General features: G+C 36.1%; 1 protein-coding gene across 1 annotated transcript in view; it reads right to left on the bottom strand.

The window, feature by feature from the left end:
* Nucleotides 1-18,752, bottom strand: part of MYO10 (myosin X) — a 103,304-nt gene that overhangs the window by 24,104 nt on the left and 60,448 nt on the right. The window contains exons 19-21 of the mRNA XM_070940766.1: nt 6,945-7,069; nt 6,743-6,857; nt 1,460-1,566 (exon numbers count right to left, since the gene is read on the bottom strand). Coding sequence (XP_070796867.1) covers nt 1,460-1,566; nt 6,743-6,857; nt 6,945-7,069 — 347 coding nt within the window. The remainder of the gene's footprint in view (nt 1-1,459; nt 1,567-6,742; nt 6,858-6,944; nt 7,070-18,752) is intronic.

The raw sequence follows: 18,752 nt of genomic DNA, 5'->3' as shown, positions 1-18,752 counted from the left end.
TTATAAAGGACATATCATTCAATATATATAGATAGAAGTAATATGCACATAAAAGGAATGACCTCATTGTTTAAGCAGCTATTGGACTACTATCTATTGATCTATGCAGGGAAGAAACAGATTAAATCACCTCTTCAGACTTCAGTACATAATAACTAACATTAGATAAACAAATCAAACATAATTCAACCACCTAGTCATAAAAAAGCAAAAGCTAGAATATTTTGGATATGTGATGGGACACCCGGAAAAATACTTCACTTAATCCTCCAGGGAAAGATTGAAGGCAAATGAGGTCCAGGCAGAAGAAGAACATCATGACTTCAAAATCTAAGGGACTGGTTTGGCAAAACTCAGCAGCACTTTTTTGTGCAGCTGTTGATAAAAATAGGATCGCCAACATGACCGCCAACATCTGATGATGGATATGGCACAAGAAGAAGTCCTACCATCCTTTGCTAATTAAAAAAATAACTTCATCTACTGGATCATTTTTTCTCTCTACTACCATAGTAAAGATAATAATAATAAAAAAACAGCATTCCAACTCTCCTTTTTCCAAACAGAATACATTGGAATTACAGCCAAATAAATGATTTATAATTCACAATTACATGTTTATAATCAGATGATGGCACTCAGAACCACCTCCAGGTTCTCTAGAAAAAGGTCTAATCCTTTCATGTTGGAATGCAACCTGAAGGATTACAACTATCTTGCAAATTCTAAAAGCTATAATTGGGAAAGTGCCTGATTTGGGAATGCAATTTTACATGATGACAGACAACAAATATCAGTTCCAGGTAGGACCCAAAATATTCTGTTTTTGCAGGGATTATTTTATAAGAAATATTACTTAATATACTGTGGCCTTAGATTCTGTATGAAATATAATTTAAAATTACATTCCAAAATAAAGAAAAAAGTTCCACCGGAAGCATATTTCAAGTTTTATTACTATGCTTCTTTAAATTTTCAATGTAATGTAAATGACCTTGTGTGCTCTGTGAACTTGATGTTCTTATTGCTAAATAGCCTAATTTTTACTTTCGTTATTTTTGACATAGGTTAAAGATCTGTAAATTGATTCTGTACAATTTAAATGTAATAATACAATTAATTAAACCAATTAATTAAGTAGTTATTTAACAAAAATTGATAATCATTAATTATTGTAAAAATACATTAAAACAATGCAATGTATCTGATAATATGAGTTAAAATTTAATGCAGCAAATACTGACACAGCATAATACCTGTTCCTGATTTCAGTATCTATTTTATTCCCCCCACAAAAAAATGTTCAAGTAAATATTGACCAAAAAAATAAAAAAATAAAAATCAAATATTGCTTTAATCTTGTGCCTCAGGAATTCAAACTTTCAATCTGCAGAGTTTATACTAACTTAAATGTTTTTGAGTTCAACTCAATAATAATACACAACTCCTAATTTCTTACCGTGCCATGTAGCCTAAGACATGTGCTCTGATGATCATGGCTGCTTTGCCAACCTCTATTTCTCGCTGTTTTTCTAACATTTGTTCCAAAGATTCACGTAGAAATACCTGAAAATACGTCAAATGTATTTTAATTAATTTGTATTTATTAAATTATAAATAAATTTCAATGTCTGGGGGAAAAAAGTAAAGTGTTATTTATTTATTTATAATATTTATCTAATCTCCCTGAAATTAGCTGGACATTAGGAGTTTACAGAAGTTAAAAACAAGATACAAATTGAAAATTAAAGTTGATTAACTAATAGTACTAATAAGAAGTGGTGCCACAATAGGTCAAGCCTCCAAAAAATAGTAACAATTTCACCACATTCCAGAAGCTCTGAAGTAAGAACTAGATGTGTTTCAGTAGAAAGATGTTCCAGAGGATGATGGCTGCTACAGAAAATGCTCACCATTGGTCCCCACCACTCAGCCCTTCCTAGTAGGTGGCAACACTTAACAGGCACACTCTAGTTGCTTGGATAGATGGGCAAAAACTATTGAGGAAAAGCAATATCTAAGACACCCAGACCAGGGATGAAATGCTCCCGGTTTGGACCGGATCGCCCGATCCAGTAGCGATGGAGGCGGATGGTTCGGAGAACCAGTAGCAAAAATCCCTTCCCCCTCCCATGCCCAGCTGAGCCGCACAATCATCAGAGGCTTTTTTTTTTTTACTTTTAAAAGCATTTTTTCTACAACCTCTTCGGCTGAAAAAATGCTTTTAAAAGTAAAAAAAAAAGCCTCTGATGATCGCTCGGCTCAGCTGGGATGTCAAAGGCTTTTAAAAGAAAAAAACCCTTTTTTTCTTTTAAATGCCTCTGACGATCCAAGCTGAGTTTTTTAAAAAGCCTCCGACGATCAGGCAACTCAGCTTTTTTAAAAAACTCAGCTTGGATTTTTAAAAATCCGCAGAGGCTTTTTAAAAAACTCAGCTTGGATCGTCAGAGGCATTTAAAAGAAAAAAACCCTTTTTTTCTTTTAAATGCCTCTGATGATCCCAGCTAAGTTGCCTGATGGCAGAAGCTTTTTAAAAAAGCCTCTGCCTATCAGGCAACTCAGCTGGGATCATCAGAGGCTTTTGAAAGCATTTTTTAACAATCTCTTCGCCGAAGAGGTTGTAGAAAAAATGCTTTTAAAAGTTAAAAAAAAAATTGGCCACGCCCACCCAGTCACATTACCACCACCAAGCCACGCCCACAGAACCGGTAGTAACAAATTTTAGATTTCACCCCTGACCCAGACCTTGAGCCCTTCAGGGCTTTATGCATAGCAATCAGTACCTTCAATTGTGCTTTGAAAAAACCTACTGATAGTGCAGAAAGATATAATATGGCATTACAAAGACCAACCACTAAATATCTGCCAGTGAAGTTTTTGGGCTGTCTTCAAGGGCAGCAACAAGTTATAGTAAACTAATGAAGAGATGCAATGGGCATTAGTGATAATCTTCAGTGCATCCTGTTCTAGGTAAGGCCACAAGTGACACATCAACCCAAGCTGTGCAAACCCTCCTGGCTTTTTAAGCAGGAACCATGAGCCCAGAAGAATCCCAGTTTGCAAATCTGCTCTTTCCAGGAAAGTACACCCCACCAAAGGTCAAAGATGGCACAGTTCTGGAATCAACCAGCCTCTGAATCAATAGCCACTGCATCTTGTTTGGATGGAGTTTCCCATCCAAACCTTGATAGCCTCTGGAAACCAGGATATAATTTTCACTGCATTTCCTAAGGGGCTGGGGAGGGAAATGTATTTTGATATCAACAGAATATGAATATTTCACCCTAAACTGGCAAATGATCTTGAACAGGATAGGGAAGAGGAATGGACCCTGAGGCATTCTATAACAAAATGTTCAGGGGGTCAAATTCTCCCTCTCCATAATACCCTTTGCTTCTTGGTCAGAAAAAGTCTAACTTACTGTGAAAAGGGTAGTTATAGATTAGATAGATTAGATAGATGCTCTGATCCCAAGCAGATCGAGTCAGAAAGCTGGGAAGCAGCAGGAGGAGGAGGAGCTTCTTAACTGTCTGACTCGATCTGCTGGGGTCTGGTCATTAACCCTCACATGACCACTGGCCCCTCGCTCCCTTAGAATAGATAGATAGATGGATGGATGAATAGATGGATGGATGGATGGTCTCTTGATAAGTAGATAAACCAGTGCCTCTTTAAGGAACACTGTTAGCTTCCCTGTTCTCAAAGGGGTTTGATTACAGCCCAGATCCAACTCCCAATCCCACATTTGGCTGTTTAACCAGGTAAGGTGGGTCCAGTTGATAAAATGGCAGAACTGATATTGCAAGTGATGTTGTCCATTTCCTTGAGGTCCAAGGGCTCAAAGGTTTTCCAAATAATACCTCAAGACATCACTTCTCTCGTCTCAATAGATTCTGCCATCTTGCTTGAAATATGAGATGGATGCAAACAATTTTATCAAAGAAATGCTAAGCCAGATAATTGAAAATTATAATAGATTTTTTTACTTCATCCTTCCCCAAAAGAGTCCCGTACACTTTAATTAGTGTAGTTGGCCAGCATTTTGTGGAAACAATGAGAAAAGGGAAGTTATTATACTTTGCTGACCATAATCCCATAGAATAAATTGAATTTGGGACTCTTTCTTATGTTTGGTCATGCTCATTTTTTCCCCACCAGCATCACTTCAGGGATCTTTTCTATGGTTTAATTCATGGGCTCACTAGTTAACCAAGGAGCTGCACAGATCACCGAACAGCAAGAGACCATTCAGGAGTGATTTTGTTAAATGTCCTAGTTGCCTCTATATTACAATGGTCAATAAAACATCTAATACAATGTGCCTTTAGTCATTTGGGAACTGCCCAAACTCTAAAACCTTCTGCATTCATCAGATTCTGAGACAGACCATCTTAATGGTCCCTGCAAATTTCTAAGGTTGGCCACCACAGTGAGCCCTCATTACAAAAATTCATCTGTTCATGATAGTAAATTGATAGAAAATTCCTCCAGAAGCATCTTCTTTGATGTGAATACCATCTAAGATGCAGCAAACTATGGGCTAATGATCTCCTGGGTCCAGCCCATGGTTGTCTTTGCAGCCATAAACTCCTAAGCCTTCTAAAAGTCCAAAGAAGGGAGGTTGAAATGACCTAGTATTAACTGTCTGGGTGAATCCACAAGGACCTCCACAATAGAATCAACTAGCTTAATGAGGTATGCATCATGCAGCTGGATGGCATCCCAGGTTGTCCCTTTGCTTAGCATCATGTGTGCAGGCCTCATGTTTGGCCAACAAAGGAACAGCAGTTCTTACAATAGCTAGGGTTGCTGAGTACATAATTGTTACACCACTTCCTTGCTCTGGGTTGCGACCAATGCAGAAGATGAATTCTGATTGGACAGATCTCCATATAAGTGACATCACCACTATCTTCATTCAGGCAAATCTTGGTCAAATATCTCAGGTTTGTCCCCGCATCCATTATTAAATTATAAATGAGGTTGGCTTTATTACAGACTTGGTATTTAAAAAGCAACAATCTAAGCCCAGAGTGTCAAGTAGTCTAGTTGCTAGGTTCTTAAAATGAGACTGGGGAATTAGATCTAGGAATTGGAAAGAGTTTCCGATCTCTCTTCCCCTGGGACCATAGTTAACTAGCTAGCTAAATAAATGTTTAAATAAAAGTTCTGTTTATTACAACAGAAGAGCTCTCATGCACATAGCTACTTGTTAATGAGCAGAATGTCTCAGTAAGAAAAGTTGACTATATGTCTAGAAGTCATTAATAATTTCATATTAACTTATGCTGGGGGAAAAAAAATCACAAATGCTACATAGGATATGGAAGCTAAGGAACTGCAAGAAAATTATTGCAGAGATGAAGATTTATGAATGCAAAAGAAATATATTGGTTGTGCAAATAGACTTACATACTTAAATGTGAAAAGCTTATTTAGGCCACAATTCATATTAAACAACTGGGAGTGGAAGCATTAATGCTTTGCAATTGAGATTGTGCATATTCTGCAGCCACATATAATATACCTTCATATATAATTTAAGATTAAATAATGTGGAGCCTACATGCACAACTCTTGTGGCAAACATCTCTACCATACCTGCAATGTGTGTTTTGCTGATACCCATGACTAAAGAAATATGTACTTGCATATCTACCCTGTTTTCCCCAAAATAAGACATCCCCTAATAATAAGACCAATTGGGCTTTTGAGCGCATGGCAATAAGGCCAAGCGCTTATTTCAGGGTTCAAAAAAAATAAAATAAGACAGGGTCTTATTTTCAGGGAAATACGGTATTTATTTGAAATGTTAAATAATGGAAGTGATTTAAAGTGAACTGTTGCTTCCAGCTACCTGCCATCCTTATTCTCTTGAATTCTCTAGGGCTCATCAGGGCTAGAGATATTCAAGAAAATGAAGAGAAAATGGGCTAAAATTGTGGATGGATTAAAACACTCCCAGTCACATGAAGAACGACAACTGCAATGGAAAAGAAAGATTGCACTGCTGTTAATGGACAAGAGACAAAGTGTATGGATGAGAGTGGAGAAGACAGAAGATGACTTTCTTTAGGTGGAACTGGATTGGGTCCAAAGAGCCTGGAGGATGAATGAGGGAGAGAGTAGTTCAAGTATACAGGGTTAAGGGTTGATTCAACATGGGGAAGATATACAGGGTGACCTGGGCCTAGGAAGAAAATAAAGAAACGTTCTCTGCATTTTGGATGAATGCTTATTTCAATTACGGACTGGGTTAGTTTCTTTGCCTTAGATGCAAAAATCACAATCAAAAAATTCTCAGCAATGTTAGATCATAACTGAACCCACTGACTGAACTCAGCTACTGCCTACCCGAAGAGTTAAAAGAGCAGGAATTTATGCTATGCCCAGCCTGCTCATTGTACAAATATTTTAGTTGCCATTGTTCTGATTTTGCCAGAGGTCTGTTAAATTAATTGTTTTTTCATTCATACTCAATTAGCTAGGACATTTTTTTTAGAGAATTACATTTCATTTTAGCTGTTCTTAGCAAATCTATCCTGTATTTATGCTGCACAGGGTAGCACAGAAATTAAATAGTTTACTATAGTTAGCTGAAGTTATTTGATAACTGGGCACCAATCGCTACAAACTGTCTAGCTTTGGAACTTAGGCAATGCCCAGCTCTCACTGTGTATTAATACAGAAGATGCTTTAATCATTATTCTGGCTTTGCATTTCTATTTATTTTTTATTTTACCTTAGATTTTCCAAGTTGCCATTCAGTAGTTGTGCTATCATATAGATGGAGGAGGGCAGTACACTTTCCTTTTAAATCCTCAGGGAGAGTCAAATTTCTCATCAGGACTTTGTATCTGTAGAAACAAACCAATGATATTATTTTTAATTGCTTTATTTCATTTTCCTTTCTTTATCTGCTCTTAAACAAAACAGATTGCTACCTTTTGTGAAAATCGTGAAATGGCCTCCGCACAGGGAAACCTGCTCTTCGTATCCGAACTGTTTCGAGCATACCGGAGTAGCACAACTGGTTCAAAACCACATTCTGATCAAACTGGTCAGGCATCTAAAATGTAACATAATCAGGTGCATTTCATTAGCTATAAAATTTGTGAATCTGTAAACAAGAGATTCAGGGTATGTCAAAGAATGAGTGACACTAAACATATGAAATGCATTAGTACAGCTGCATTATTTTTAAATATTAATTTCAATTAATGGAGTAATTCAGTGGGCAAAACAACATCCTCCATTCTTTTCAAGCCCTTTCGGGTGGATTGGGAAAACTTTCTGAAACCAGTGCATGGGTTAATAAAGAGGAGATACCAAAGAGTTGTTTGGTGGTACAAATATCAATCTGCTCATGTAAGCCCTTTCTACTTAAGACTGATTATCTTTTTATAATTTATTCTGGGCTACAAATGCCCAAATTCATTCTCACGCCCTCTCTCACTTCCTTTGTATCTCTCTGTACATATTCTATGTGAAGAACTTGCATGTATAAAACTGATTATGTTCAGAAATAATGAAGGAGTTACAACAAAAGTTGTATGAGAAGTTACAACTTTGAAATCTTTAAAAATGAGCATGAGGAAGCAAGAATATAGGTTACAAAGGCAGTTGGGGCTAGGAAAAGTGATAATAAAGCACAAAGTCATATGATCCCATTGCTTAGTGCTGGCAAATCCTGAGGGTCCCGGTTGCCATCGTAAAAGCCATACTATGGAGATCATTTAGCGAAAAGGGGTGGACTCCCAAATAAGGAGCATGAGATGGTGTGGTTTTCTTCAGACGTATATTATGGAATGCAGGTGGGGTCGTGGGGGCTGCAGTAGAGTGGACGGAGGCCTCAGACAGGCTGGCAGAAACTTTAAGGGGGGGGGAGAGGCAAGGCCATGAGAGGACCAGTAAGGGGTACTGGCAAGCTGGTGAGAACTTTAGATGGGTGCTGGGGAGTGCAGACAGATTGCTGAGGGGTGTGAGAGGAATACTGCAGGTGAGCAGACTCTACAGAGTGTGGCAGGTGTTCTGGAGTATGAGATTCAGGGGCCTTCCCTGGAGAAAAAGTAGCAGGAACAATATACTGGAGAAACTTGCGATCTTTCCTAATGGGTTCCTTTTGATTTTGCTTGCGGGAAAATGACAAGGGAAGGTTGCAAATGGTGACCATGCACCACAGCTTGCGGCAATGTCATAACTGTAAGATGAGTATCTGAAATGTGACCACATGGCCATGGGGATGCTGTGACCATTGGAAATCCATGGATCAGCTGAACATCTTTTTTTTCCAATGCAAGTATAATAATTGTTGAGCGAATGGATGTAAAGTTGGGGACTACTTGTATTATACTTGATGTGCCAAAAGGAGGTTTTCTTCCTTGCTCATAATACTGAACTAGGGATGATCAACCAAGGAAAGTGAATGGAGGGAAATTTAGAACATAAAGAAGTACACATCATATAGTTAAATCGGGAATCTGCAGTTTGATATAGGGATGGCCAGTATCTTGAGCAGCTTTAAAAGCAAAGTAGTCAACCCATGACCTGTTGGGTCGTTATTTCAGAGATATTTCCTTACTTAAATAGAGGAATAGATTGATTAAGGGCAAAGAAGCAATGGAATAGGAACACTTTGTGACTTCCTGCCAGCTTGAGTGACCACCCTCCAGCAACTGATGGCAGGGCTGGTCTACCTGATTTCCAGTGGCCAATGGTAGGAACAGTCTATCAGGACTCTGGAGGGCTAGGTTGGAACCAGTCTACTGATTTCCAGCAGCTAAAGAAAAGGCAGGGCAGGACCAATTTACTGAACCTCTGAACAGCACTGCAGTAGCACTGAAATGGCCACTAAATTTCAAACTCACGGGAGTCATGAGTCCTGGATTTTGGATGCATTCTGTAAGTTAGACCATTTGAGGTATCTTGGTTCAAAAATTGTTGCCTATGATGTACTTTTTGCACACTTGAAGATTACAAATAAAGAGTCATGAGAGTTTTAGTAGTATATAGATTAGATACAGTTATCCATCATTATCAGAACACAAATCATATTATCAGAATGCTTATCTACAGTATATTAGTTGTTAGTGAACATGAATAAGGTGACAATGTATGTAATGTTCCATTCATGGATTCCCCATAATATTCTGCAGAAACAAAATGCTGGCTTAAATAATTTATTATAGCTTTTTTTAATGTTTCTTTGTAATCTCAACAAAATGAGAAGTATGGTATCACCATCCTTTGGTTTTTTAGGGAGGATAAATTCTAAATTCTAGATTTAATTCTAAATCTGCTAACCTACAGACATTCCAAAAGAATTGTGAAATTTTTGGCTCCCTGTACATTAAATATAAATGCGTAAAACGATGTGCTTTCTATTAAATGCTATCAGTACTTAAGAAGAGGAGTGCTACTTTTTCACTTACAGAGTTTTCTTCTGAATGTTTAATCCTCACCTTATATACAAATATTTAGTATATGGGATTTGGGGACCATGGCTTTAGTAAATGAACTACATATTTACTAAGATATTGCTAGACCCAGAAGTTTAATTAAGAGAATGTAATAATCTTGGCTTCCAAAAACAATAAACCAAAGAGCCAATTGCAGAGCTAAAATCTACTTTTTGAGTCTTTTTCTCTGTCTAATCCAGACATCCTGCTTAATCCAATGAGCAATCCCAACTCACTAGCCTTCATTGCTATTTAGCAATTCCAAATGCTTGACAGTAATGACAGAGTAAAACGGAGCCTTGGCAAGGATACAATTTCATGGCATCTCTAAGGAATAATAAAGTGCCTTAATCTGCATTCCCAAGAGGTAATCAAATCCTATTTGCAAATCAGATGCCACTGGCACAAATATGGGCATAATTCCTTTAAGACTTAATAAGAATTGTGTCATCCATACAGAAATGCTCTCCATTCTTTTCCTATTTTAAAAGATTGTGCTATGTGTTTTACACACCTTAGCCAATTATTCCAAAAGAAATTTGTATCAAGAATTGTAAAATTAAGCAACAAATTACCATAAATATTCCTAATAATTTTGTGAGCAAGCATTGAAGAAAAAGTATTTGCTGTTTTACTTTTAGTATTACTAATAAAATCCCCATTAATACTATAGCTTGGAAATCATGAATACGTTATTTACAATAAACACCAAAGAATTTGATGCTACCCTTGTGAAAATTGTTTTTAGATTGGTTAAAAATATTTTGTAGACATGGGCAGAAATTCATAAAAGAGAATTGAAATACTTCAAATGCAACATTCCACTTTTATTACACTTGAAGAAAAAAGCTAAAATTTGTACGATTAGAGTACAGTACTGTCTTCATTCCCAAGTTTAAGTACAAAGTCGCAATGCACAAGTGATGATGAGCACTAAAAACAGCAACTTTTCACAGCACTTTTAAAGCATCTTGATCAATCTACTGTAAACAGTCAAATATCTAAGTTCATTAAGATATTTCTTATCACTCCTTTCTGAAATAGATTCTATTTTTATTTATTTAAAATCATGTCAAAGCAACACATTTGGAATACCCATGAAGTGTATAAAATGTTTTATAGCGCCATGAAATGTGTGCAAATGTGTATAAATTATCTATTTATCTATATATCTATATATCTCTCTATATCTCTCTCTATATATCTCTATATATCTATATATATTTAGAGAGAGGGAGGGGAGAGAGAGAGTTATGTTAGGAAACAGAAAATTGCAAGTACTTTTGTAAGTTGTGTTTTTTAAAAAAAAATTGTAATACTATTTCCCCTTTTTTCTCCGCTAAAATAATTTAAACAGTCCACTATTTGGGAAATCTGGATTGCATTTCACTGCATTAGTGAAGATAAAGAATAAAAAAAAATAAGAAATCTGTATTTAGTATTCTTATTAGTAGACAGAAGTATATGCCAATACTTTATATTCAGGCAACAAAGTATTAACCTTCTGCCTGGAAACAAAGCACAATAAATATCAAAATCTCATCTACAATATGAAAGATCTTAGAGTAGAGTTAGCACAGAAGAAATATAGTATGGTAAGCTTTTTCTCTGCTGCAAGTTTGCACCCTGTGCAAATACTTTTCTATGCCCAGTTTCTCAAAACACAAGAAAGAACTGAAATCTTGCAACACCAAATAAATAAGATATCACTCACCAACTCATAGGGGTTGTGGGTGCACTGCAGATTCATATTTCTCAGAGGCAAAATTCATATGGAAAGTAACTGCCACCCGGACCTTTTCCCTGCACTGCTAAAGACACTGAACAATAATGAACACTATTCCTAGTGCTTTAAAAAGTGCTCAGTTGCCATGACAACCCTCCCTTTCTAAGGATAATTAGTATGGTGTGTCTTTCAGATCTGATTGGGAGGGCTGCACAGGAAAATATGCAAATGAGTGACACTAGGGCAAGTCACTCCTCTGCTGCGCGCTGCAGAAATGGAGCCCTGTGCATCTCACAAAACGGGACTGAACTCTGAAACTATTTTGTTAAAAAGCAATGTCTGCAACACAAGAGCCAATCATTCACACACACACACAACTAAAATTAAGTTGGAAATCAAAAGGCAATTTGTATTAGAAGGGTTGCAGGCTCCAATTCATCTCACTGGAACAAAACTATGCCCTTGAGTTCGAGACAAAACAAGGTCAATACAAATGAAACTTACCTTGCAGCGTTTCTCTTAGTAACTCTTGCTATTGTTTCCGATTTATTCTCTGCTGCTTAGTGCTTACAACTCTTGAGAGTAAATGCAACAGGTACTTGGCCAGTTGTAGTGTGGTACAAAGTTGCAATTCAATGTGCCATCTTTTAGAAAAGACTCAGAAGGAAGATTTCTCGTCCACAGGATTTGGATTTCCTTCAAGTCAGACTTGACAGCAACTTTGGTATGTGTGTGGGTGTGAATGTTTACCCTTCTTTACGGCATAATGATTCAGTTCAGTTGCCTGAATAATTTGGAGCCCTTCACTTACACAGCGTTTTCTCCATTATGCTTTTACTTAGTATATGTGTGTTTATTATTGTGTACATTATTCTGAAATAAATAAATCTGGCTTGCATCAAAACAAGGACTTACCTGATCTCTGGCACTATGTATTGGCTAGTAGTTTCAAAAAGTATGCATCTCTAATCTAGGTCCATTACTTTGTGCAACCTCATCTCCCCATCCTTCAGTAAGGGGTAATCTGTATTGCTTTTATACAGTTCCTGAACCAAGCCCAAGCCCAATAATCTGGGCAGAATTTTGGCAATAATTTGTACTATAGCAGTCCATTAGCTGGGGGAGTGATTGAGAAAGAGGAGTAGTAGAAAAATAGAGGGTCAGCCCAATTTGTTGGTGACATATGATTTCATAGATCATTCGTGAAAGAATGAGTCACTAAACAGAAAAGAGATTTTCCACCACCTTCACTTTTGATTTCTCAAACCATAGTTTAGAGATCAATAGAAGCAGCCCAAAGTTTCTTTAATCTCCATGGTTGCCTAAATCACTAAATAATCAGACTGTGAATTTTTACAATCATTCATTCTGAAGTTAAACCTAACAGGATTGTGCAATGTTCTGGAAATAATCTGAAATGACATTTTGGAGCATCTGGGAGCACAAACACAACATTTATCTATAACCTTTTAAAGTAGACAGAACTTTGATGAGGATCACATAACTGTTCTCTGACCCCAGGAAAATATGTAGTTGCTTTAGAGGTGCTAAATTCATAGGTATAGGACCTGAAGCAAAAATTGACAACTGAATCCTAAACACTGCGCTATCCTATAAATTAAACTTGTATGCTTGAAGCCAAAAGTAATTTCTTAAATAGCCATAAGCAATAATAAGTATGCCCTAATGATAGTGGGATAACCGATTCTCTCACAGTACACACACACACACACACATACACATTTAGAATGGTAGTTTCAGATAATTGTGTATGCGACTGTATCTTTAAATGGCTTTTATACTGCATTAACTACATCCCAATTTTAAACTTTCCAACTCATGTACAGGTAGTCCTCATTTAGTTCATTTAGTGACCATTCAAAGTTACAACAACACTGAAAAAAGTGACTTATGATAGTTTTTCACATGACTGTTGTGGCATCCCCATAGTTAGGTGATCAAAATTGGCAACTGACTCATATTTATGACAGTTGCAGTGTCCCAGTGTCATGTGATATCCTTTTACAACCTTCTGACAAGCAAAATCTTCCTAATGCTCAGTAGCAACAATAACATTAATTTCCAAGAGGAAAACTTCCCTTCTAAGTTTCCAAATAGATGTGTTTTGATTAATCACATTTTCTCAAAATCTATTCCACAACAGTATAATATTTTCCTAAACAGTGTTTCGTTTAGGTCAACCTCATCTTCTATATGGGTATATCACAGCACAGAGAAATCAGATGATTGTATCCGTCTTTGAGGGATGAGACAGAGACCATATTTTCAATAAGAATTCAATTCAGGGGAAAAATAAATCTGATCAAACATATTTAAAATTTAATTAATTCAATAAAATACAATATGATTAATCCCAACCTATTTAGCAATTCCTATCTTTTGTCAGATTGAAATGATAAGTGAATGGAAAGTTTTGAAGATTCCAGAGGAAGTCTGGAAATTGCACTGGTTATCACTGTATCCCTAAATCTTCAAATAGTTCTTCACTTTCATAAGTTATATAGGCTATATACTTAAAATATGCTTTACTAATTTCTCTGGATTAATCTATTAAAAGGAATTAAGTTATAAGGGGAACTTAATGTGCAAATAACATACAAAATCATATGCAGTCTACTCATGTGCCAGGTATGTATGCAATCTAGTCACCAAAAATAAAAATTAGAAAAAATTGCCTGGAACAATGAAGGTGGTTATGAATAGCTAGGCTTTGGGGTATCTAACAAAAGCATAAATGAATTGCGAAAGAAACTGAGAAAACTGAAAAGAATAAGATGAAATAAGGGCATGTAAAAAAAAAAAATCTATGAGCCAGCATGAAGAAGAATCTGCTAATTGGATATATTATTTCTTCCAGTTATTCTAAATTGTATAGATTTCAGGTCGATTGTTACTAATTTTGTGAAACAGAATTGCTATATTTACCTATCTGCTTGTTAAAAAATGAAGCAATGAAGCAATAAATGCAGATGACAAACCATTCCCATTTCTAGGAACAATCTATTTCTACTGCAACAAATATTTATTATTCATTTTATATCTATGTGGAAGAAATACTTTTTCGAAGAAGAACTTTTTTATATCCATATTTTATACAGTAAAATGCTTGCTTTAATTTTATAAATGTAAATACACATGGCACATAGTTCAAATTAAAGTAGCCAATTCCATTACACCAAGTTACAAAAATTGTTCATGCTCATGAAAACATGACAAAGAAAGTGAGTGAGAAAGTTCAACAGATTATAAAAAAGAAAATCCTTCTATATGATGGAATTTTAAAAAATTAGTTATTTTGTCATAAGAAGAATAATCATAATCTTTAAAATAAATTCCCCTCAAAGGAAATTCAAAATATGCAACGCCCTGTTTTAAAAAGAAAAGGAAATTATGTATTCCACATAGTTACCCACCAGAGTTCATTCAAAATTTCCAAAAAAGGTTTCAACTATCAAGCAAATATACATAATTTCCAATCAGTTAGATTAAAATGTAAACAAATATGTTTTTAGTTTATTTATTTATTTATTTCATTATTTGATTTCCCCCCCCCATCACAATTAAAAAACTCTTGGTGGAATACAATCATAACAATAAAGTGTCTATGAATAATTATAACATAAGAATAAACCATACCCCTCAAATTAAATCACTTGTAAAATAATAAAACCATCAACCCCAAAGCAATAAAATTAGAAGCCAGCATCTGTAAATCAAAAGGCTTTCATATAATTCTGTTTTTAGTAATTTCCTGCAGATACAGTTCCTCTGCTTCACAAAATTACAGTTAAGAGCTGAGGGCATTTCAAGGGATAGGGAGATTTTCATGTAGCTGCCAGTTATTTCACAATTCATGATCCCAAATCATTTACAGAGAGCAAAAAAATAAATAAAAATCTATAATCCATAAGTAATTCATTTCATTCAAATATTATAGACTAAAATTAAATTTAAAAACGAAGCCAGCCAGACTAGTTAACTGAACACTCAGCTAAATTAGGATTTTTATTTTAGATTCTACAAATCAAATAAAATACCCAGTCACAACAATTTCCATTTATCTCTTGACTGCAGGTCAAACAGTGTGCTGTTGTACTGCTTGTGTGTGCTTACGTGTGAATGAGAGAAACAGAAAAACAGAACATGTTAATTTATTTTTTACAAGGTGGGCATGCTGCAATTCTATCAATGGCCAGAGAAAATTACCAATTCTGCTGAATTACCTTCTAAGAGGAGTAAGGAAGTATAGCTCCCTTTATTGAAAACAGACACTCATGCATTCCTCCTATAGAGTTTTAAATCTTAATAAAGAAGGATATAAACAATGGGCAATGAGGATGCCACCAGGTACTCATAATAAAACAATAATTTAAAAAAATCTTATCTTATTCTACCTGCAGGCATGATTTGTACCTATGGAATCCTCTACAAGTGCACTGATAAGGTAAGCGAAAAGCAAGAGATTAAGAATGCCTTTCCGCTAAATGGGAAACAGGCCGCATTCAATATAATAGCGAGGGAATGGGGGGAGAGGGAAGATGACTTCTGATTAACTTTAGGACTGACAAGTCTTTGTACAACTGACAGCAGGGCTTCAGGAACCCAGCTGGAAACCTTGACAGCCACTCCTCTCCACCTGTGAAAAGTCTGTTGCCACTTCACTTAAGGTCATCCTAATTAAAGCTCGCAGCCCCTCATAGTTGACTCTCAATCTGCCTCTCTCCTCTTTGCCACATTGTTATCCGTCAGTGGTCTTCCGCTGAAGTAAAATAAATCTGGTTTGGAGATAGTCAGAGATTTGCTCATGGGTGGGGGAAGACATGCTGTGAAATTCTAATTAAGAGACAGCTGTCCTTTCTCACCTAACTCCATTGACCAAAAAAGCAGAAGCATCATTGTTTACAATAGTAGCCAGGAGGTCCGGATCATGTAGGTGAACAATGGCTATGCTAACTCTGTCCTAATATTATAGTGACAGATGTACTTCCCTTTGTATTTTACACAAACTAAAGACCTATATTTTATGCTTGTTTCATCTTTCAGCAATGGGAAACTATTTAAACCATCTGGATTAATGTTAATAGTACATAATATTACATTAAGACTTAATTTGGGATCTTTTTTGAAATTTAATTTGGTATGTAGGTTAGTGTGTGCAATTATGTGTGAAATTTATGTTAAACTAATGTTATTAGTTTAACCAAAACTAGTCCCCCAAAAAGAAAAGACTACTTTTTACTTCTTCAATACCAGCATCACAGTGCTTCCAGACAAAGCTTATATTGCCTTATTTGTAGAATTGGAGGGGGTGTCCAGAGACTCATTTGTAAGTAAGTCTCCTGCATTCACCCACTATTTCTGGGTTTTTTTGCTTTTCATCCCCACCCCCATCCCCATCATGCATTAACAAACCAAAGACAGAATAGCTGCCTAAAATATTTGGGTTGCTAGTTGTTCATTTGGTAGCAGGACCTTTAATTTTCAATTGGATTCCCTTTTAAACATAAGCCTATTAAGTGTAATTAGAGTAATTATTCTACTATGGGTTTTATGAGTTTATGCAGAATAGCAATGAGAAACCCATGGCCCCTAGCTGCATATATAAACCATGCTTGCTTTAGTGCTGTTGTTTTGTGTATTCTGTTCCTGAATAATGGCAATGTGATTGCCCAATGAATTTCAATGGAAAACTAGTGAAAATGGAGTGGTTATTGCTCTGATGGAATCCAAACAGTTGTTTCCAAATGTTTCTGTGATATAAGCCTGACAAAGAAAGTGAACAGAATGAAACGATCCATCTTACTATGCTTCAGGTTACAAAGCTACTATAATATCAAAAAGCTGGCTAGAAACAGGAGAATTAATGGTGTTGCACTCTTAATGTTAGACATTCATAAGGATAAAGAAGTAATAATAATAACCTCAAAGCTCAGATGAAAAAAAAATGTAAAGAGCCCGGAGTTTTATGTCTATAACTATTCAAGTGATACAACTTTGATTCAACACATACAACTTTGAAATATACCGTATTTTTCGGACTATAAGATGCACCGGAGTATAAGACGCACCTTAGTTTTTGAGGAGGAAAATAAGAAAAAAGCTGATTGGGGGTGGATCAGCCTCCTAGAATACCCCCAATCAGCTGTTCCCAGAGGTGAACTTTAGCAACAGGTTCATTGGTTGTGAGTTCTGGGCCTTCTTTTTCTTCAGCCTCTGAAACCACAATTTCAGAGGCTTTTTTTCAGCTTCTGAAACCTCCGTTTCAGAGGCTGGGTGGGGCTACATTTGGACTATAAGACGCACCCAGATTTTCACCCTCTTTTTGGGGGTAAAAAGGTGTGTCTTATACTCCGAAAAATATGGTAGCTAATATTCAAAACCACTATTAATATTATTAAATATGGTTATTGGCATCAATATATTATTCTTACAGTTATACAATCATCTCTTCAAGGGGCCCAGGATGATTTTTGCTCATAACAGGACAGTAGTGATCTCTGAGGACGGAGCTAGTCAATCCACTTGTGCTACAGTGCACCAATCAAGAAGACCAAAGCCTGATCCACAGGTTGCAAGCTGCATAACTACAGGAATTTTGCTTGAACTGAAAATTATTAATTTTTACTTCCCCGCTATCTTAAAGAACCTGGGGTTAACTACTGATCACACATATTGAGAAAGATGCCTAACTAAACTGATGATCACTCATTGGTTCCAGGGTACAGATAACAAATTATCTCCAGCAACAATCAATCACTGTATTCCTCCTTTGATTATAACTTCCTTTGAATTGATCTGTACTGTTTGTGATACCTGGTACCAGATGCTTGACAACATAATTCAATGCTGATCACCAAAATGAAAAAAAGAATTGGAAGAGATGTTCACACACGTCTGATAGAGTATGTTTGATTCAACAGATCACACTTTTGTGACAAGCAGAAGGGAAGAAGATCTATGATGGTGTTTTTTTTAACCGTTTGGAATACAATTTCAGCTGTACGCTGGTTCCACTGAAACTAAAGATTCAACAATGGTAGCTATAGCAATTCAAAATTTAGTGTTAAAAATTACATATGCAATAATTCTATTGGCCAGACAATGGTTTTATTCATTATGCTTCTGACCATTTCAATGAGATTTGAAAGGGGAGGGGCCAAGTGAAACTGTTCTCCTTTCTCTGTTGCTTATTAATGGTGTCTGAAAAATCATTATGGGAAATTAGCTTGTCTTACAGCTAATATTTGATAGTCTAAATTAGGTACACTAAAAACATAGTCTACTGACTAGTTTTATGTTGCTAAGAAACAAAGGTCAGGCAACTTTCAAAGGCCAAATTATTCCCATCTCCATGGTAAACTCACAGAACTTCTTTCATTTCAAACTTTTACCCTGTAACTTGGGACAAAAAAGATCTACTAGTTTTGCTATTCTCCCAAATGATTGTGCATTATATTGGTTCCATAGCTGATCTTCCATCATGTCAATGCGTTAATACCTGACAATGTTCCTTGTGCACAAGAAAAGAAAGAAGACATTATATTGCC

The sequence above is a fragment of the Pituophis catenifer genome, unplaced genomic scaffold, assembly GCF_029215685.1.
Source record: "Pituophis catenifer annectens isolate HBS135680 unplaced genomic scaffold, rPitCat1.0.hap2 SCAF_3, whole genome shotgun sequence".
Lineage (NCBI taxonomy): Eukaryota > Metazoa > Chordata > Lepidosauria > Squamata > Colubridae > Pituophis > Pituophis catenifer.
Note: the sequence above shows the minus strand (reverse complement) of the source record. Positions and strands in the feature narration are given on the sequence as shown.